Below are 14,697 nucleotides of genomic sequence, written 5' to 3'. Positions count from 1 at the left end.
CATACTAACAGAACTGGCTATAAAACCTCCATGGTTTCTACCAACCAGAGAGGATCTCCTCTTTCAGGGACCAGTGTGGTGCCCCAGGTAGTACTGGAACCTGGCGGCCTGGCTTCTGAAGAGCAGTTGTTGAAGACTAAGGGATTCTCAAACCAGCTGATTAATACATTGCTGAATAGTAGAAAGATGGAGACTGGCACCATATATAGAAAAGTATGGCTACAATTCAACAACTGGTGTATAGAGAAATGCTGTGCACCACAAAGTTTAGAGGCGGTCCTGTAATATCTACAATGCGGGGCAGAGATGGAACTGAGCATCAGTACATTGAAGAGTCCGGTATCGGCAATGTCCATTTATCTGGAAAAGAAGCTAGCTTCTGATTTCTTTTTCAAAGCCTTAAGTAGACAAAGGCCAGTACAGAGATCACTCTTTCCCAAATGGGACCTGCCGTTGGTGTGACAAACCTTGACAGGGGACCCAATTGAACCGCAAGGAATTTGCCCAATAAAACTGGCGCTTAAAGCCGTTTTTTTTGGTGGCGGTCACTGCCGCCAGGAGAGTTTGTGCAATGGATGCCTTATCAACCAGGCCTTCTTTTTGCCAAGTTTTTCCGTATCGTATAGTTTTAAGCTAGATCCAGCCTTTTTACCTAAAGTTACCTCAGTTTTCACAGAGATCAAGATATTATTTTACCTTATTTTTGTACAAATCCTTCTGGAGAACAGGAGGCTGTTTCATAGATGTAAGGAGGTGCATCCTACATTATTTAACGGAAACCTTTTCAGGAAGTCAGATTCCGTGTATTTTCAGGGGCTAAAAAAAGGCCAGAAAACCTCAAGGCGCACTATAGCCAGGTAGCTCAGAGAAGTGATTGGCCTGGCCTACATTTTGGGGGGTATGCAGATCCCAGATGGTATTAGGGCACATTTGACAAGGTCAGTATCAACCTCACAGGCAGAGAGGGCTGGAGAAACACTGGAGAAAATCTGAAAAGCGGCAGCTTTGTCCAGCTTCGATGCCCTTTGTCAAGCCATACAGAGTGGATCTCTTGTCGACCAAGGAGTAAGCCTTGGGACGCAAGGTCTTACAAGCTGTAGTCCTGCCCTTAGGGGTAAGTGCTCGTTTATCCTCTCAGATGGTTGTCCTGAAAGACGATTAAGGGAAAAACTAAGTTACTTACTGGTAACGTTCTTTCCTGGAGTCTTTCAGGACAGCACTAGTACCCACCCGAATGTAAATGATTTGTAATTTCCTGAACTGTGGTATTTTGTTGATTATGTGTATCTTGTGTCTCCCGAACATACTGTAGGTGCTCAAAAACAACTGAGGAACCAACAGGGGGGAGGAATTTTAAAAGGGGCTGGCACTGTGTTTCCTGCAGAGGGGAGGAGCCAAGGTCTCTCAGGTGACTGTCCTGAGACTCCAGGAAAGAACGTTTCCACTAAGTAATTTCGTGTTGGGTTTTTTTTTTTTTTTTTTTTTTTTTTGTGTAAGTTTACAATTATTTTGGGCCACATTCATAGCCATCTTCTACAAGGCACATCTCAGAACATCAGAATATAATTAATAAAGTTAACCCATTTGCGCCTAAGGGTAAAACAAATCTTGATGCCTAAGCCCAACTTTGTGAATTTGACATGTTAGTAAAACCGTACATATCACAACTACTTTGTGGCAAAAAGCCCAGTGCGATGGGGCCGTATATTTGTGACGTCAGCATGACGGGGTTAATTTCAGTAATTCTATTCAATTCACCATAGATGCGTTTAGGGCTGCAACTAACGATTATTTTCATAATCGATTGGCCGATTATTGTTTCGTTTAATCGGTTAACCCTTTCACGACTAAGCCTATTTTTGGCATTTGGTGTTTACAAGTTAAAATCCATATTTTTTGCTAGAAAATTACTTGGAGCCCCTATATCAGTGCTCGACAAAACCCGGTTGCCAGGTCACATTGGCGCCTAGAATCAGCGACCTTGCGCCTGGGGCAGCATAGCTGGGGGTATCCCGTCTCCGTGGACCCCCCCCCCCCCCGCGCGATCGCGTCGCGCCGCGCCGCAGGCGGCCGGTAATTGAGCCCCCGGCTTTGAGGCCTTCTGTGATCCTATGGTTCCTTCTGGAATCTGGCGCCCTCTTGTGGTGGCCGTTGGAATTACAACCAACAATGCTAATGGGCCAGTCTTTCTCCATCCCTTTACTTAGAACACCTAAACAAAACAAAACAAAAAAAATATATATATATATTATATTAATATATATATATATATATATATATATATATATAATATTTTTTTTTTTTTTTTTTTTTTTTTATTATTATTATTTATTCTAACACCCTAGAGAGTAAAATGGTGGTCGTTGCAATACTGTCTGTCACACCGTATTTGCACAGCGGACTTACAAGCGCACTTTTTTTTGGGGAAAAAAAATTTATTTAATAAAAAAAAAGACAACAGTAAAGTTAGCCTAATTTTTTTTTTTTATATTGTGAAAGATAATGTTACGCCGAGTAAATCGATACCCAACATGTCACGCTTCAAAATTGCGCCCGCTCATGGAATGGCGACAAACTTTTACCCTTTAAAATCTCCATAGGCGACGTTTAAAAAATTCTACAGGTTGCACGTTTTGAGTTACAGAGGAGGTCTGGGGCTAGAATTATTGCTCTTACTCTACCGATCGCAGCGATACCTCACATGTGTGGTTTGAACACCGCTTTCATATATGCGTTCGCTTCTGCACGCAAGCTTGGCGAGACAGGGCGCATTTAAAACATTTTTTTTTCTTATTTTAACTTTTATTTTAATTTTTTTCACTGTTCTTTTAAAAAAAAAAAAAATGTGTGTCACTTTTATTCCTATTACAAGGAATGTAAAAATCCCTTGTAATAGAAAAAAGCATGACAGGTCCTCTTTTATATATGAGATCTGGGGTCAGAGAGACCTCACATCTCATATTTACACTAAAATGCAATTTAAAAATGTCCCTCTAAGAGCTATGGGCAATGACTTGGAGACAGGTGGGGGGCTGGGGGCTATCTTCCCCTCACTCGTCTCCATGTCAGGCCAGGGACAGGTCCAGATCGCCGTCACGGACCTGGCTCCTAACTTTTTTAGCTGGCTCCTAGATTCCAAGCAAATTTGTCAACCCCTGCCCTATATATATACATATATATATATATATATATATATATATATATATATATATATATATATATATATATATATATATATATATATATATATATATTTCTAGAGAATAAAATGGCTATTGTTGCAATATTTTATGTCGCACAGTATTTGGGCAGTGGTGTTTTAAACGCAACTTTTTAGGAAAAGGGACACTTTCATGAATTTTAAAAGAAAACGAAACAGTAACATTAGGCCAATTTTTTTGCATAATGTGAAAGATAAGGTTACGCAGAGTAAATGGATACCAAACATGTCACACTTTATAATTGCACGCACTCCTGGAATGACGACAAAGTACGGTACCTAAAAATCTCAATAGGCGACGCTTTAATTTTTTTTTACAGTTACCAGGTTAGCGTTACAGAGGAGTTCTAGTGCTAGAATTATTGCTCTCGCTCTGACAATCCCAGCGATACATCACATGTGTGATTTGAACACCGTTTACATATTTATTTTAAAATGAATAAATCGTTTTTTGTTTTTTTTTAAATAAAAAGTTTGATCACTTTTATTGCTGTCACAAGGAATGTAAACATCCCTTGTGACAGTAATATGTGGTGACAGGTACTCTTTATGGAGGGATCGGGGGTCAGACCCCCGATCCCTCCTTTACACTTCAAAGTATTCAGATCGCCGAAAATGGCGATTCTGAATACTGTATATATTTTTTTTAAAACCGCGGCATTGGCAGCTGAGTAAACGGGAAGTGACGTCATGACGTCGCTTCTGTGTTTACTATTAGGAGTCTGGAACAAAGCTGATTACGGCTTCGTTCCAGTTCCTCCCCAGCAGCCAGAGGCATCGGATCGGGAATCGGTGCTCCCGATTTGAGCGGAAGCACCGGTAACAGCGGGAGGAGACGTCCCCTTTTAGCCACTTCGGTTGTTATGGCTGGATACCCAATCGCCTGCTTTAAAAAAAAAAAAAAATGTCCGTCATCCCGGTATACCCCCCGGAAGCCGAGTACGCACATCTGCGTACGCTCGGCGGGAAGGGGTTAATAACCTTTAAAAAAAAAAAATATATATATATATATATATATATATATATGTCAGATTGACGTTCATTTTCAACAACCGTGACGGGAAAATTTGGAAATAGAAAACTGCTTGGTCAAAGGAATTCTCAGACAGTGTATGTTGTTTTTCATTCAGAAATTACATTCATTTTAAAAACCGAATGTTAAAAACAAGTGAAACTTTCAAACAGAATTCTTGTAAGATTTTTCATCTGAATATTCTCATCTGAAAATTGATCCGTGAGGCCAGCATAAGGCTTGGTACAAACCTATGCAGTTTGCTTTTGATCTGTTTCTGCAGTGCTTTTTACTGCGCGTTTGATTTCTGCACATGTGATTTTACTGCAATTTGCGTTTTTGCTTTTTTTTTGGGGGGCATATTAAAAAAACACAAATTGCTTCAAAAAAAATGCATTACATGCTTTTCTTCAGCTTCTCCATTGAAGTATATTGAACTAAAGAAGCGCTGCTTTGCGTTTAAAAGTCCCTGACCCTTTCCAAATGCGCAGCGGCTGAAAAAAAGCACAGATATGAACCTGTCCCATAGGAAACCGTGTAAATGAACTGTAGTGCATTTCTGCAAAAAGCACCAATAAACCTATAGATGTGAACCAGGTCTAAGACATTTAGTAACATAATGGGGTTAAAAAGACTAAAATGAGCCCTTTATAGTAAAAACAAAAAAAATAGATAATCACTACTTTAAGGGGATAATTTTTTTACTGTAGAACTGTGAAAGTAATTAACAGTAGCGATTTATTTGTTCTTCTTGTACTATAAAGGGCTCATTTTCGTGTTGTGTGTTTTTTTTTTTTTTTTACCCCATTATGTTACTCACTGATTAATCGATTTATGAAAATAGTAATCTATTAATTTCATAATCGATTAGTTGTTTCAGCCCTAGATGCGTTGCCTACAGAGCGATACATTTCAAGCATTCTTTCTTTTAATTTTGATGATTATGTCTTACAGCTAGTAAAAACCCAAAATTCTTTATCAGAAAATTAGAATATTAAATGAGACCAATTAAAAAAAAAAAAATCATACAGAAATGTTGGCTTACTGATTTAAATATGTCCATGTACAGTATAGTAAAAATTCAATACTTGGCCGGGGCTCTTTTTGCATGTACTACTGCATCAATGCAACGTGGCATGGAGGTGAGCAACCTCTGTCACTGCTGAGGTGTTATGGAAGTCCAGGTTGCTTTGATAGCGGCCTTCGGCTTGTCTGCATTGTTGGGTCTGGTGTCTCTCATCCTCTTGACAATACCCCACAGATTCTCCATGGTGTTTAGATCAGGTGAGTTTACTGACCAATTGAGCACCATGATCATTAAACCAGGTATTAGTACTTTTGGCAGTGTGGGCAGGAGCCAAGTACTGCTGGAAAATAAAGTCTGCATCTCTATAAAGCTGGTCAGCAGAGGGAAGCATGGAGTGCTCTATAATTTCCTGCTTGAGGGCTGCGCTGACATTGGACCAACACCATCGATGTAGAAAGAGGAAGCTTAGGTGTGTGTCATAAAGTACTGATGAGTTTAAGTTCATATTCACTTTGATATGTTGCCCATATCTTGAATCAGTGGGGAAGAATAGATCTGTGTACACTGCAGGATAGTTTTGCAACCATGCCTGCTGCTGCCAATCAACATTGTTGTGCTTCATGAGGGCAATTGCTGGCAAAAGCCAGTGTCACTAATGATGTGACAGGTGCAGGGTGATTTGGCAGTGCAGCACATTGCACTGAGAGTCAGTATAGAATGTGTCCGTTTTGCAACCAGACCCTTCACTGTCAGTCATCACAGCAGGGCTGAGTGGGGTCTGTGGCCACACAGCTGACTACAGTGCATATACACTATGTGCTAGCATGGTGTCCTGTAAGTTCTAGCAGCTATCCCCGAGACACAAACTGACCATGCTAGCATTCATTTGCTCCTGTGATTGGCGTAATCATGGGTGGCAGTAAAGCTCCGCTAGTTTTAGTGGCGCTTTTCGCCCACTAACGGGATGCTTTTAACTCTGCTAGTGACTGAAAAAGGGTTAAACGCTTTCAGCACTGACCATTTATTTCAGTGGCATGGGGCATCCCGCAATGCCCCAAAGATGCTGCTTACAGGACTTTTCTTTCCTGTCCTACAAGTGTACTGCTCCAGTGTGAAAGCACTCGGCCTCTCGCACTGGGGCTGCATGGGAGGCATTTTACAGGCAATATTTTTAGCCCAAAAGTGCCTGAAAAATGCCTCTGTGAAAGTGGCCTAAAAGAATCTTTTTTTGTTTGTAGTTCTCTCCCAGCACTGACAATGTTGTGATAAACTTGGCAGGCTGCTTGTGTGTGGTTAATTTATAGCTCTAAGACCGCTTTAACACTGGGGCGCTTTGCAGGCGCTACAGCGCTAAAAATAGCACCTGCAAAGCACCCTGAAACAGCCACTGCTGTATCCAATGTGAAAGCCCAGAGGGAGCGGTGGGCTGGCAGGATGCTAAGGCCCCTTTCACACTGCTGGCACCCGGGTGTCATCGGTAAAGATGCCATTGGGATGCAATTAAAGTTCGTGTGTGTGTGTGTGTAAAGAGTCGTCCTAAGAGCCCTTTCACACTGTGCCACCTAGGGTGTCAGCGGGAAAGCGGAGCTATTTTTAGCGCCGCTTTACCATCGTCTTAGTGCCGCTATTCGGCCACTAGCTAGGTGGTTTTAACCCCAGCTAGCGGCTGAGAAAGGGTTAAAACCCAGCCACAAAAGGGTTAAAACCATGTAAAGCGCTGCTACAGCAGCGCTATGCCGGCGTTATAGCCTCGCTGCCCCATTGATTTCAATGGGAAGGAGCAGTGTATACACTGTTCCACCGCTCCAAAGATGCTGCTAGCAGGACTTTTTTTTTATGTCCTGCCAACGCACCACTCCAGTGTGAAAGCCCTTGGGGCTTTCACATTGGAAAGACAGCGGCGGTTGTTTCAGGGCGCTTTGCAGGCGCTATTTTTAGTGATGTAGAGCCTGCAAAGCGCTCCAGTGTGAAAGGAGTCTTAAACCCTCATTTTAGCTGCACTATTCGGCCGCTAGCGGGGCGGTTTTAACCCCAGCTAGCTGCCGAATAGCGCAGCTAAAATGACGGTAAAGTGGTGCTAAAATTAGTGCCGCTTTACCACTGACGCCTGGGCACTAACAGTGTGAAAGGGGCCTGAGTGAGTAGAGAATGTCTGTCTGTACTTGTTACATAAATGAATTGTGTAAATTCTCCAAAGAGATCTTGAGGTGGGTTGAATATTTTTTTTATTTTTATTTTTTAACTAATCGTGCAGCTCCACCATACATAATTTAAGCCTTACAGGGTAATTTTTTTATGAATGAATATGAATAACCAAACTAATATATTCCTAAATTTTGGGTTGCCTCAAACCTGTTTTGTTCAGTAGTGTTACTGGCATCTTACTGCCTAAGAACACAGCATTTTTAGGCATACAGTTGTTTGCTTTTTTTCACTGATGTAAATGCAGACCATTGTTTTCAATGTGCCTTTATACACACATGCATAAACATGCGCTCTGCGTATGGATTGGTTAAAGAAAAAAAAACCTGTTAGTGGTCAGTATTTTTGTGTGTGCACAAATACATTTTTTTTAATGCAGCCAGTGTAGATACATGAATTTTAAGGCCCCTTTCACACCGAGGCAATTCTCAGGCGCTACAGTGCTAAAAATAGCGCCTGTGTAGCTCCTGAAAAAAAACTGCTTTTTTCACACTGGAGTGGTGCGCTGGCAGGACGGTGAAAAAAGTCCTGCTAGCTGCATCTTTGGAGCGGTGAAGGAGCGATGTATTCACTGCTCCTACCCATTGAAATCAGTGGCTGCAGCGGCACTTTGCGGGCGGGTTTAATCCTTTTTCGGCCGCTAGTGAGGGTTAAAACCGCCCCATTAGCAGCCGCATACCGCCACTAAAACTACGGTAAATCGTCCGTCACCGCTCCTGCCCCAGTGTGAAAGGGGCCTAAGTTGGAATCCTCTACAGCAGCATTTGGATTGGGAGAGCCTGGTAGGACTGAGAGCCAATCAGGTGGGATGTTTAACAAAATATGCTAACACAGGACATGCTGATGGTGAGTAGAGGATGACCTTATTGGTCATTACTTGTGGAAATCGAAGGCCTGGATGGAAAGAAATACAGATACTTTTGCAGGTTAAACATCTACCGTATATTAAAGTTCAGCTATAAGGTGCTTTTTAATGGCATTTGTAGATCAGTAAATTCAGGATGCTTGTATGCAAGGTTGGTTTGAGACCCTTGTGAGTTAATCGCAGCTGTTTTGTTCTGTGTCTGACCACCTCCAAAACTGCTGCAAGCTGCCTTTTGCCCTCCCTTTAACTTGTATATGGGGAAAGACTATACAGATGCAAACAAATGCTTATGTAGACAGTATAGGACTCCTGACCTTTTGTTTTTGTGCATCAGCAACTGTTGATCTATGGCGGTTTTTATGAGAATTATGCCTCATACAAAAACCCTAGGGTACAATAAAATATACACAAACATGCCTTATACAAAAGCTCTAGGATGCATTAAATCAAACATAAATGGTAAATACTTTTAAATGATTTGCTGGTTAAACTTTGTGGGAATTGATACTATGATTAAGTTTTCACATCTGTTTGCTAGTCTTGTGTACATTGCTGCATAGTATGTTTGTTTGAATTAATATATTTACTTGATTTGGGCTTGGCAGGATAGATTAGCTCCCATTCAGATCAGTTTACATCGAGATGGAAAGTGCTAATATAGTGAGAGGTTTCAGACTTTAGCCCTACCCTTAATAGTTGCCTTAGTTTTTTCTTTTATTCTAATTCACTATAACTGCTACTTATTTTTCTGCAGGTGGCGCTCTCTGACAGCCATTGGCACTCGCGTTCCAGGATCCCGGTTCATTGCCTTCAAAGTACCTCTGAAAGGGGTAGGTAAACGCTTGTGTGTTGAAAGATTTGACTTTAGAAAGAACACAATATTTTGAAGTGGGAGAGCCACTCTTGCACAATGATATAGATTGTGTGTATGTATGTATATATATATGTGTGTGTGTGTGTGTATATGTGTGTATGTATATGTGTGTGTATATATATATATATATATATATATATATATATATATATATATATATATATATATATATATATATATATATATAAATTTAATTATGCACATAAGTAATAAAAACACTCAATTTAAAATTGGAGATATGCAAAGAGATCCTCCTTAGGTTACGAAGCCTATCAAAATTGTAGAATTGCAGTTCAACTGTAGGTTGGATGGGATCACCTGCTTCATCGGGACCATGTATATTATATAAGTTATTGTGTTTACATAGAACAGGCTATAACAAAATGTTTTGTATGTAATACAAAAATTCATAAAGAGCAAAAAAAAAAAAAAAACACTAACTATCTCCACCGGGACAAAAAGAGGAAAAAAATTAATAAAAAAGATCATGATCAAATCTGTGTGTGTGTGTGTGTGTATGTATATGTATATATATATATATATATATATATATATATATTATAATATCCTTTATATTATAATATCATATCTCTCCTTAAAAACATGAGATGAACATCAACAGTGTTCATGTCTGTCTCCAAATACGCCTACTGGCCCTTTGGACATTTTGGATCTATAAGACTACAATTCTAGATGCTAAAAAATGTATATGTTCAGCAACGAAGCCAAGGAAAGATGGAAAAATCTCCAAATGGCATCAAATTACAGATTAGACATTCTTATAATGTCAAAAAAAAGTTAGATTTTATTTCCGTCATTTACACTTTCAAAATTACAGAAAACAAAAAATGGCATCTGCAAAAGTTTGGGCACCCTGCAGAGTTAATATCTTGTACTGCCCCCTTTGACAAGTATCACAGCTTGTAAACGCTTTTTGTAGCCAGCCAAGAGTCTTTTAATTCTTATTTGAGGTATCTTTGCCCATTTTTCCTTACAAAAGTGTTCCAGTTCTTTGAGATTTCTGGGCTTTCTGTCACGCACTGCTATTTTAAGGTCTATCCATAGATTTTCAATGTTGAGGTCAGGAGATTGTGAAGGCCATGGCAAAACCTTCAGTTAACTCCTCTTGGTGTAACCCCCCGTGGATGTTGAGGTGTGTTTTAGGATCATTCTCCATTTGTAGAAGCCATCCTCTCTTTAACTTCAGCTTTTTCACAGATAGCATCAAGTTACCATCCAAAATTTGCTGAAATTTTATTGAATCCATTTTTCCTTCTACTCGTGAAATGTTCCCTGTACCACTGGCTGCATTACAACCCCAAAGCATAATTGATCCACCCCATGCTTAACAGTTGGACAGAGGTTCTTTTCATTAAATTCTGTGCCCTTTCTTCTCCAAAGTACCTTTGCTCATTCCGGCTAAAAAGTTGTATTTTAACCTCATCGGTCCACAGAACTGGTTTCCAAAATGCCTCAGGCTTGTCTATATGTTCATTTGCAAAGTTCAAACGCTGATTTTTGTGGTGAGGACGTAGAAGGTTTTCTTCTGATGACTCTTCCATGAAGACCATATTTGTACAAGTATCTCTTTATAGTGGAATAGTGTACCACAACTTCAGTGTCTGCCAGATCTTTCTGGAGGGATCGTGCGGTCAAACGTGGGTTTTGAATTGCTCTTCTCACAATCATGCGAGCTGTTCTGTCTGATATTTTTCTTGGTCCTCCAGATCTTGCTTTATCTTCCACTGTTCCTGATGACTGCCATTTCATAATTACATTCCGAACAGAGGATATTGACATCTGAAAACGCTTTGCTATCTTCTTATAGCCTTCTCCAGCTTTGTGAGCGTCAACTATTTTCAGTTTCAGTTTTCTAGACAACTGCTTAGAAGAACCCATGGTGATGATTGTTGGGGCAAGGCCAGATGAGTCTGGCCATTTAAAACCTTTGAGATTGACATCACCTGGTCTTCCCAGACAATGATTGAGAACAATACATGACACTGGCAGGTCTCGGCTTTGCAAAGGGGGCAGTGCATGCTATAAATTCTGCAGGGTGCCCAAACTTTTGCAGACGCAATTTTTTTTGTTTTCTGTAATTTTGAAAGTGTAAATGATGGAAATAAAATCTAACTTTTTTTTGACATATAAGAATGTCTAATCTGTAATTTGATGCCATTTGGAGATTTTTCCATCTTTCCTTGGCCAAACTTTCGATCCCCACTGTATACTCAACATATAAAGCCACCCAAAATGATGGTAAAACTATGGGCATCAGGATTTGTGAGACCACAGAAATGATTAACAAAGTAATGAGGAATTATGGGCCAAGGAAGCACTTCCAAACGCAGAATGGAGCCCTTTAAATATAAAGGAAACCGATGGTAACAAAGGAAGAGGATATGCTTGTTGGCCCCAAGGGTTTCATTTTTGAGTTGTGATCTCCTAAAATCCTCCTGCCTCAGCCTTTACCATGTGTCACCACGAAGACAGCCTGTGAAATTGGTAGCTAAATCATACGCCTTAATGCAGTGCTTGGAATGTCCTATCTGGCTGGAGGAAACGCATGAAAACTGAGGGCTTGGGAGCATTCTGTGGCATGCCTTTAAACTGGTAGATAAATCATTGGCCTTAAATATGGCAGTTGGGCATTCCAAGGACCAGCTCCAGGCAAAGGGCAACTCCAAGAATGGAGTAGATCTGCCCATGGCATGGAGTCAGGCCTTTCCTCCCCATCTTCTGGCCACTCTCGGGGTACCTAGATGGCGCCGGGAGCAGATGTGTGCGTAAACCGAAGTCCTGTCACTTCCGGAACTGCGCCCATGCTCATGGAGGAGGTCCTTGGAAAGCCCAGCTGCCATATTTCAGACCCATGATTTAGCTACCAGTTCACAGGCATGCTCCAAAGTCCTCAGTTTCATGTTTTTCCTCCTGCCAGATAGGACACATTTACAGTTTTTTTTTTTGCTTTCCAGACAGCATGCAGGGTGTTCAGTCACCTTTTTACAAGGCAGGAGCTTTGGGATATTTTCAGCAGGTGAAATCAATGGTGGTCTCTTACAGCCTCACTAGAGGTTTCCTTTATGGATTATATGGTAGTTTACAGTATATGAGGCGTGTGTGTGTGGTGTAAGAGCTAGTGAAGGGTCCAGGCCTTCAGGTAATGCTAACAGGTCCTTGGTTTCTAACTACTAAGGCCAAGTTTACATCTTTATGATGCAACAACGAAAATGCATTACCATGCTTTGTGTCAAATTAAGGGCTGCCCAATGCACAGAAATTGCACCAAAGTACGTGCTTGCACTTTGTTTTCTTAATGCAGTGCACTGCAAGGTATGTTGGTGTGCCTTTTTAAGAATGAATAGCGTTGAAGCACGCCTACAGTAACAACAAAGGTTATTGTGTGCATGGATTTTAGCTGCATTTAGTTAGCAGAAATTAACCACTTGCTGACTGCCTACTGCAGATATACTGTGGCAGGTCGGCTCTATTGCTTGAAACCATGTACCTGTACATGGTTTTGCTGGGGATACTTTCAGGTGGGAGGAACATATTTCATCCCACTCCTGATCACTCATATCTGGAATAACTTCCTGCCATTTCTCTCTTACTCTCACCGGTTCTGCACTTATTTTGCTCTGTAGTAGGTGTGAGTATAATTTGAATATCAGTCCCTGCGATCTCAAGATGCCTATAAGAGGATATTTAGAAATGTTTAATTCCTTTCTTACAAACTGCACCTGTAATACATGTCTGAACTGTAAATACCTATAAAACTGTTTACTTTGGAGGTCATATTGTTTACACATTATCTCATATGGCACTATTATATTATTATTATACATCTGGCCAATGGTTGTTATTTTTTTCTGTTTCCAGAATTTGCTATCTTCTAACCTTGCTAATTCTTCTAATGTTGGGTTGTTCCGTAGGGCAGTTTCTGGTGGAGTATCATTAAATCTGTTTTTTGCCTCCTTCCAAACTGATCTGGCCAGCTTTAGAAGGCATTGTAAAATGTAGTTACCGATTTATCAATCTAAGGGTCTGCCATAAGATGGTCGGCAGTCCTTTAATTTCTTGTCCTGGTGTCACTGGAATAGGCAGTGAGGGAAAATCTCCCCAATGAGTGCACAAACCACAAGATGCCAGATGTTATGACCCTAACCCACTTTGTCAAATACTAGAAAAAATAAATAAGTTTTAGCTAGATTTACATTTTAAGAAATAAGAGGCACCTCTGCAGTTCTATTTGTTACTGCTCAATAGAACATTGTGTCAAAGTAGGGCCCTGTACTGTTTAAAATGTATAGTTATGCATAAAAATGTGGAAAATCTATTAATATGCAAAAACCTTTTTGGAATAATTCGTCATAGACTTGCAAGCAGCAGAAGCACGTAGTTTGGGATTGTATTTACAGTAATGCCAAATAGTAATGATTCTATATTGTGTATGTGTGTCTGTGTACTGTTCTCCCAGTGGCTGAAGTGTGTTCTATTGTGTGGCAGCTACAGGGGAAGAATAGTGCTGGGAGATATCCTGGGAGATCAAGTGAGACTGTCCATGGTCTCTAAGTGAAGTATTAGGTCTATAAAATGTGTTTATTATATACTGTCTTCATTGTAGGCCACAAATCAGCGTGTGACACAGACTCAGAAATTTACCCCTAAGGATTTGGTGACGGCAATTCGCAACCAAAATGAAGAACTTGGATTGATCATTGATTTGACAAACACCGAACGCTACTATACAACTAAGGTACAGATTAATGTAACAACTTTTCTTTTGGTCTGTTAAAGTGGAACGGAACCCTCTTTGCTATCTTGGCCTCTGTTTAATCTGCAGTTGCCGTGGTGCTGTACATGGGATCAGTTATGAAACCAGCCATTAGATGGCTTGACCAGTTGAGTTGAGAGCACAAGAATCGAACGTTTAAGCTGGCCATTGATAGAATGGATATTCGGCTGCAGTGACTGGCTGATTTTCGATCGGTGTGTGGCCTTCTCTGCTTAACAAATAGTCAATCGTTTGTCCATCTAAAAGTAACCTTTTGACAGGTTGAAAACACTAGTGTTTCACCATGTAAAAGGAAATTGAAAATTGAAGTCATTGCTTGGTCATGCGGTATTAAAACTGACACTGCTGTGTCATTGCCATTGACTAAGTCCAGCATATACACTATATTACTTTAGTAAAGTTCTGGGACACGTGCCTTTATACACACGTGAACTTTAATGGCATCCCAGTGTTAGTCTGTAGAGTTCAATATTGAGTTGGCCCACCCTTTGCAGCTATAACAGCTTCAACTCTTCTGGGAAGGCTGTCCACAACTTTTAGGAGTATGTCTATGGGAATGTTTGACCATTCTTCCAGAAATGCATTTGTGAGGTCAGCTACTGACGTTTGATGAGAAGGCCTGGCTCGCAGTCTCTGCTTGAATTCATCGAAAAGGTGTTCTGTTGGGTTGAGGTAAGGATTCTGTGCAGTCCAGTCAAGTTC

General features: G+C 40.6%; 1 protein-coding gene across 1 annotated transcript in view; it reads left to right on the top strand.

Moving 5' to 3' along the window:
• LOC143930694 (uncharacterized) overlaps positions 1–14,697 on the top strand; it is a 67,632-nt gene that overhangs the window by 28,221 nt on the left and 24,714 nt on the right. Inside the window, exons 2-3 of the mRNA XM_077455231.1 lie at positions 9,081–9,156; positions 13,825–13,956. Of these exons, the coding sequence (XP_077311357.1) occupies positions 9,081–9,156; positions 13,825–13,956 (208 nt within the window). The remainder of the gene's footprint in view (positions 1–9,080; positions 9,157–13,824; positions 13,957–14,697) is intronic.

This window comes from Lithobates pipiens, unplaced genomic scaffold (assembly GCF_037356315.1).
Source record: "Lithobates pipiens isolate NorthernLeopardFrog02 unplaced genomic scaffold, aLitPip1_a1.2 Scaffold_25, whole genome shotgun sequence".
In the NCBI taxonomy this organism is placed as follows: domain Eukaryota; kingdom Metazoa; phylum Chordata; class Amphibia; order Anura; family Ranidae; genus Lithobates; species Lithobates pipiens.
This window is presented reverse-complemented; position numbering and strand designations above follow the sequence as displayed.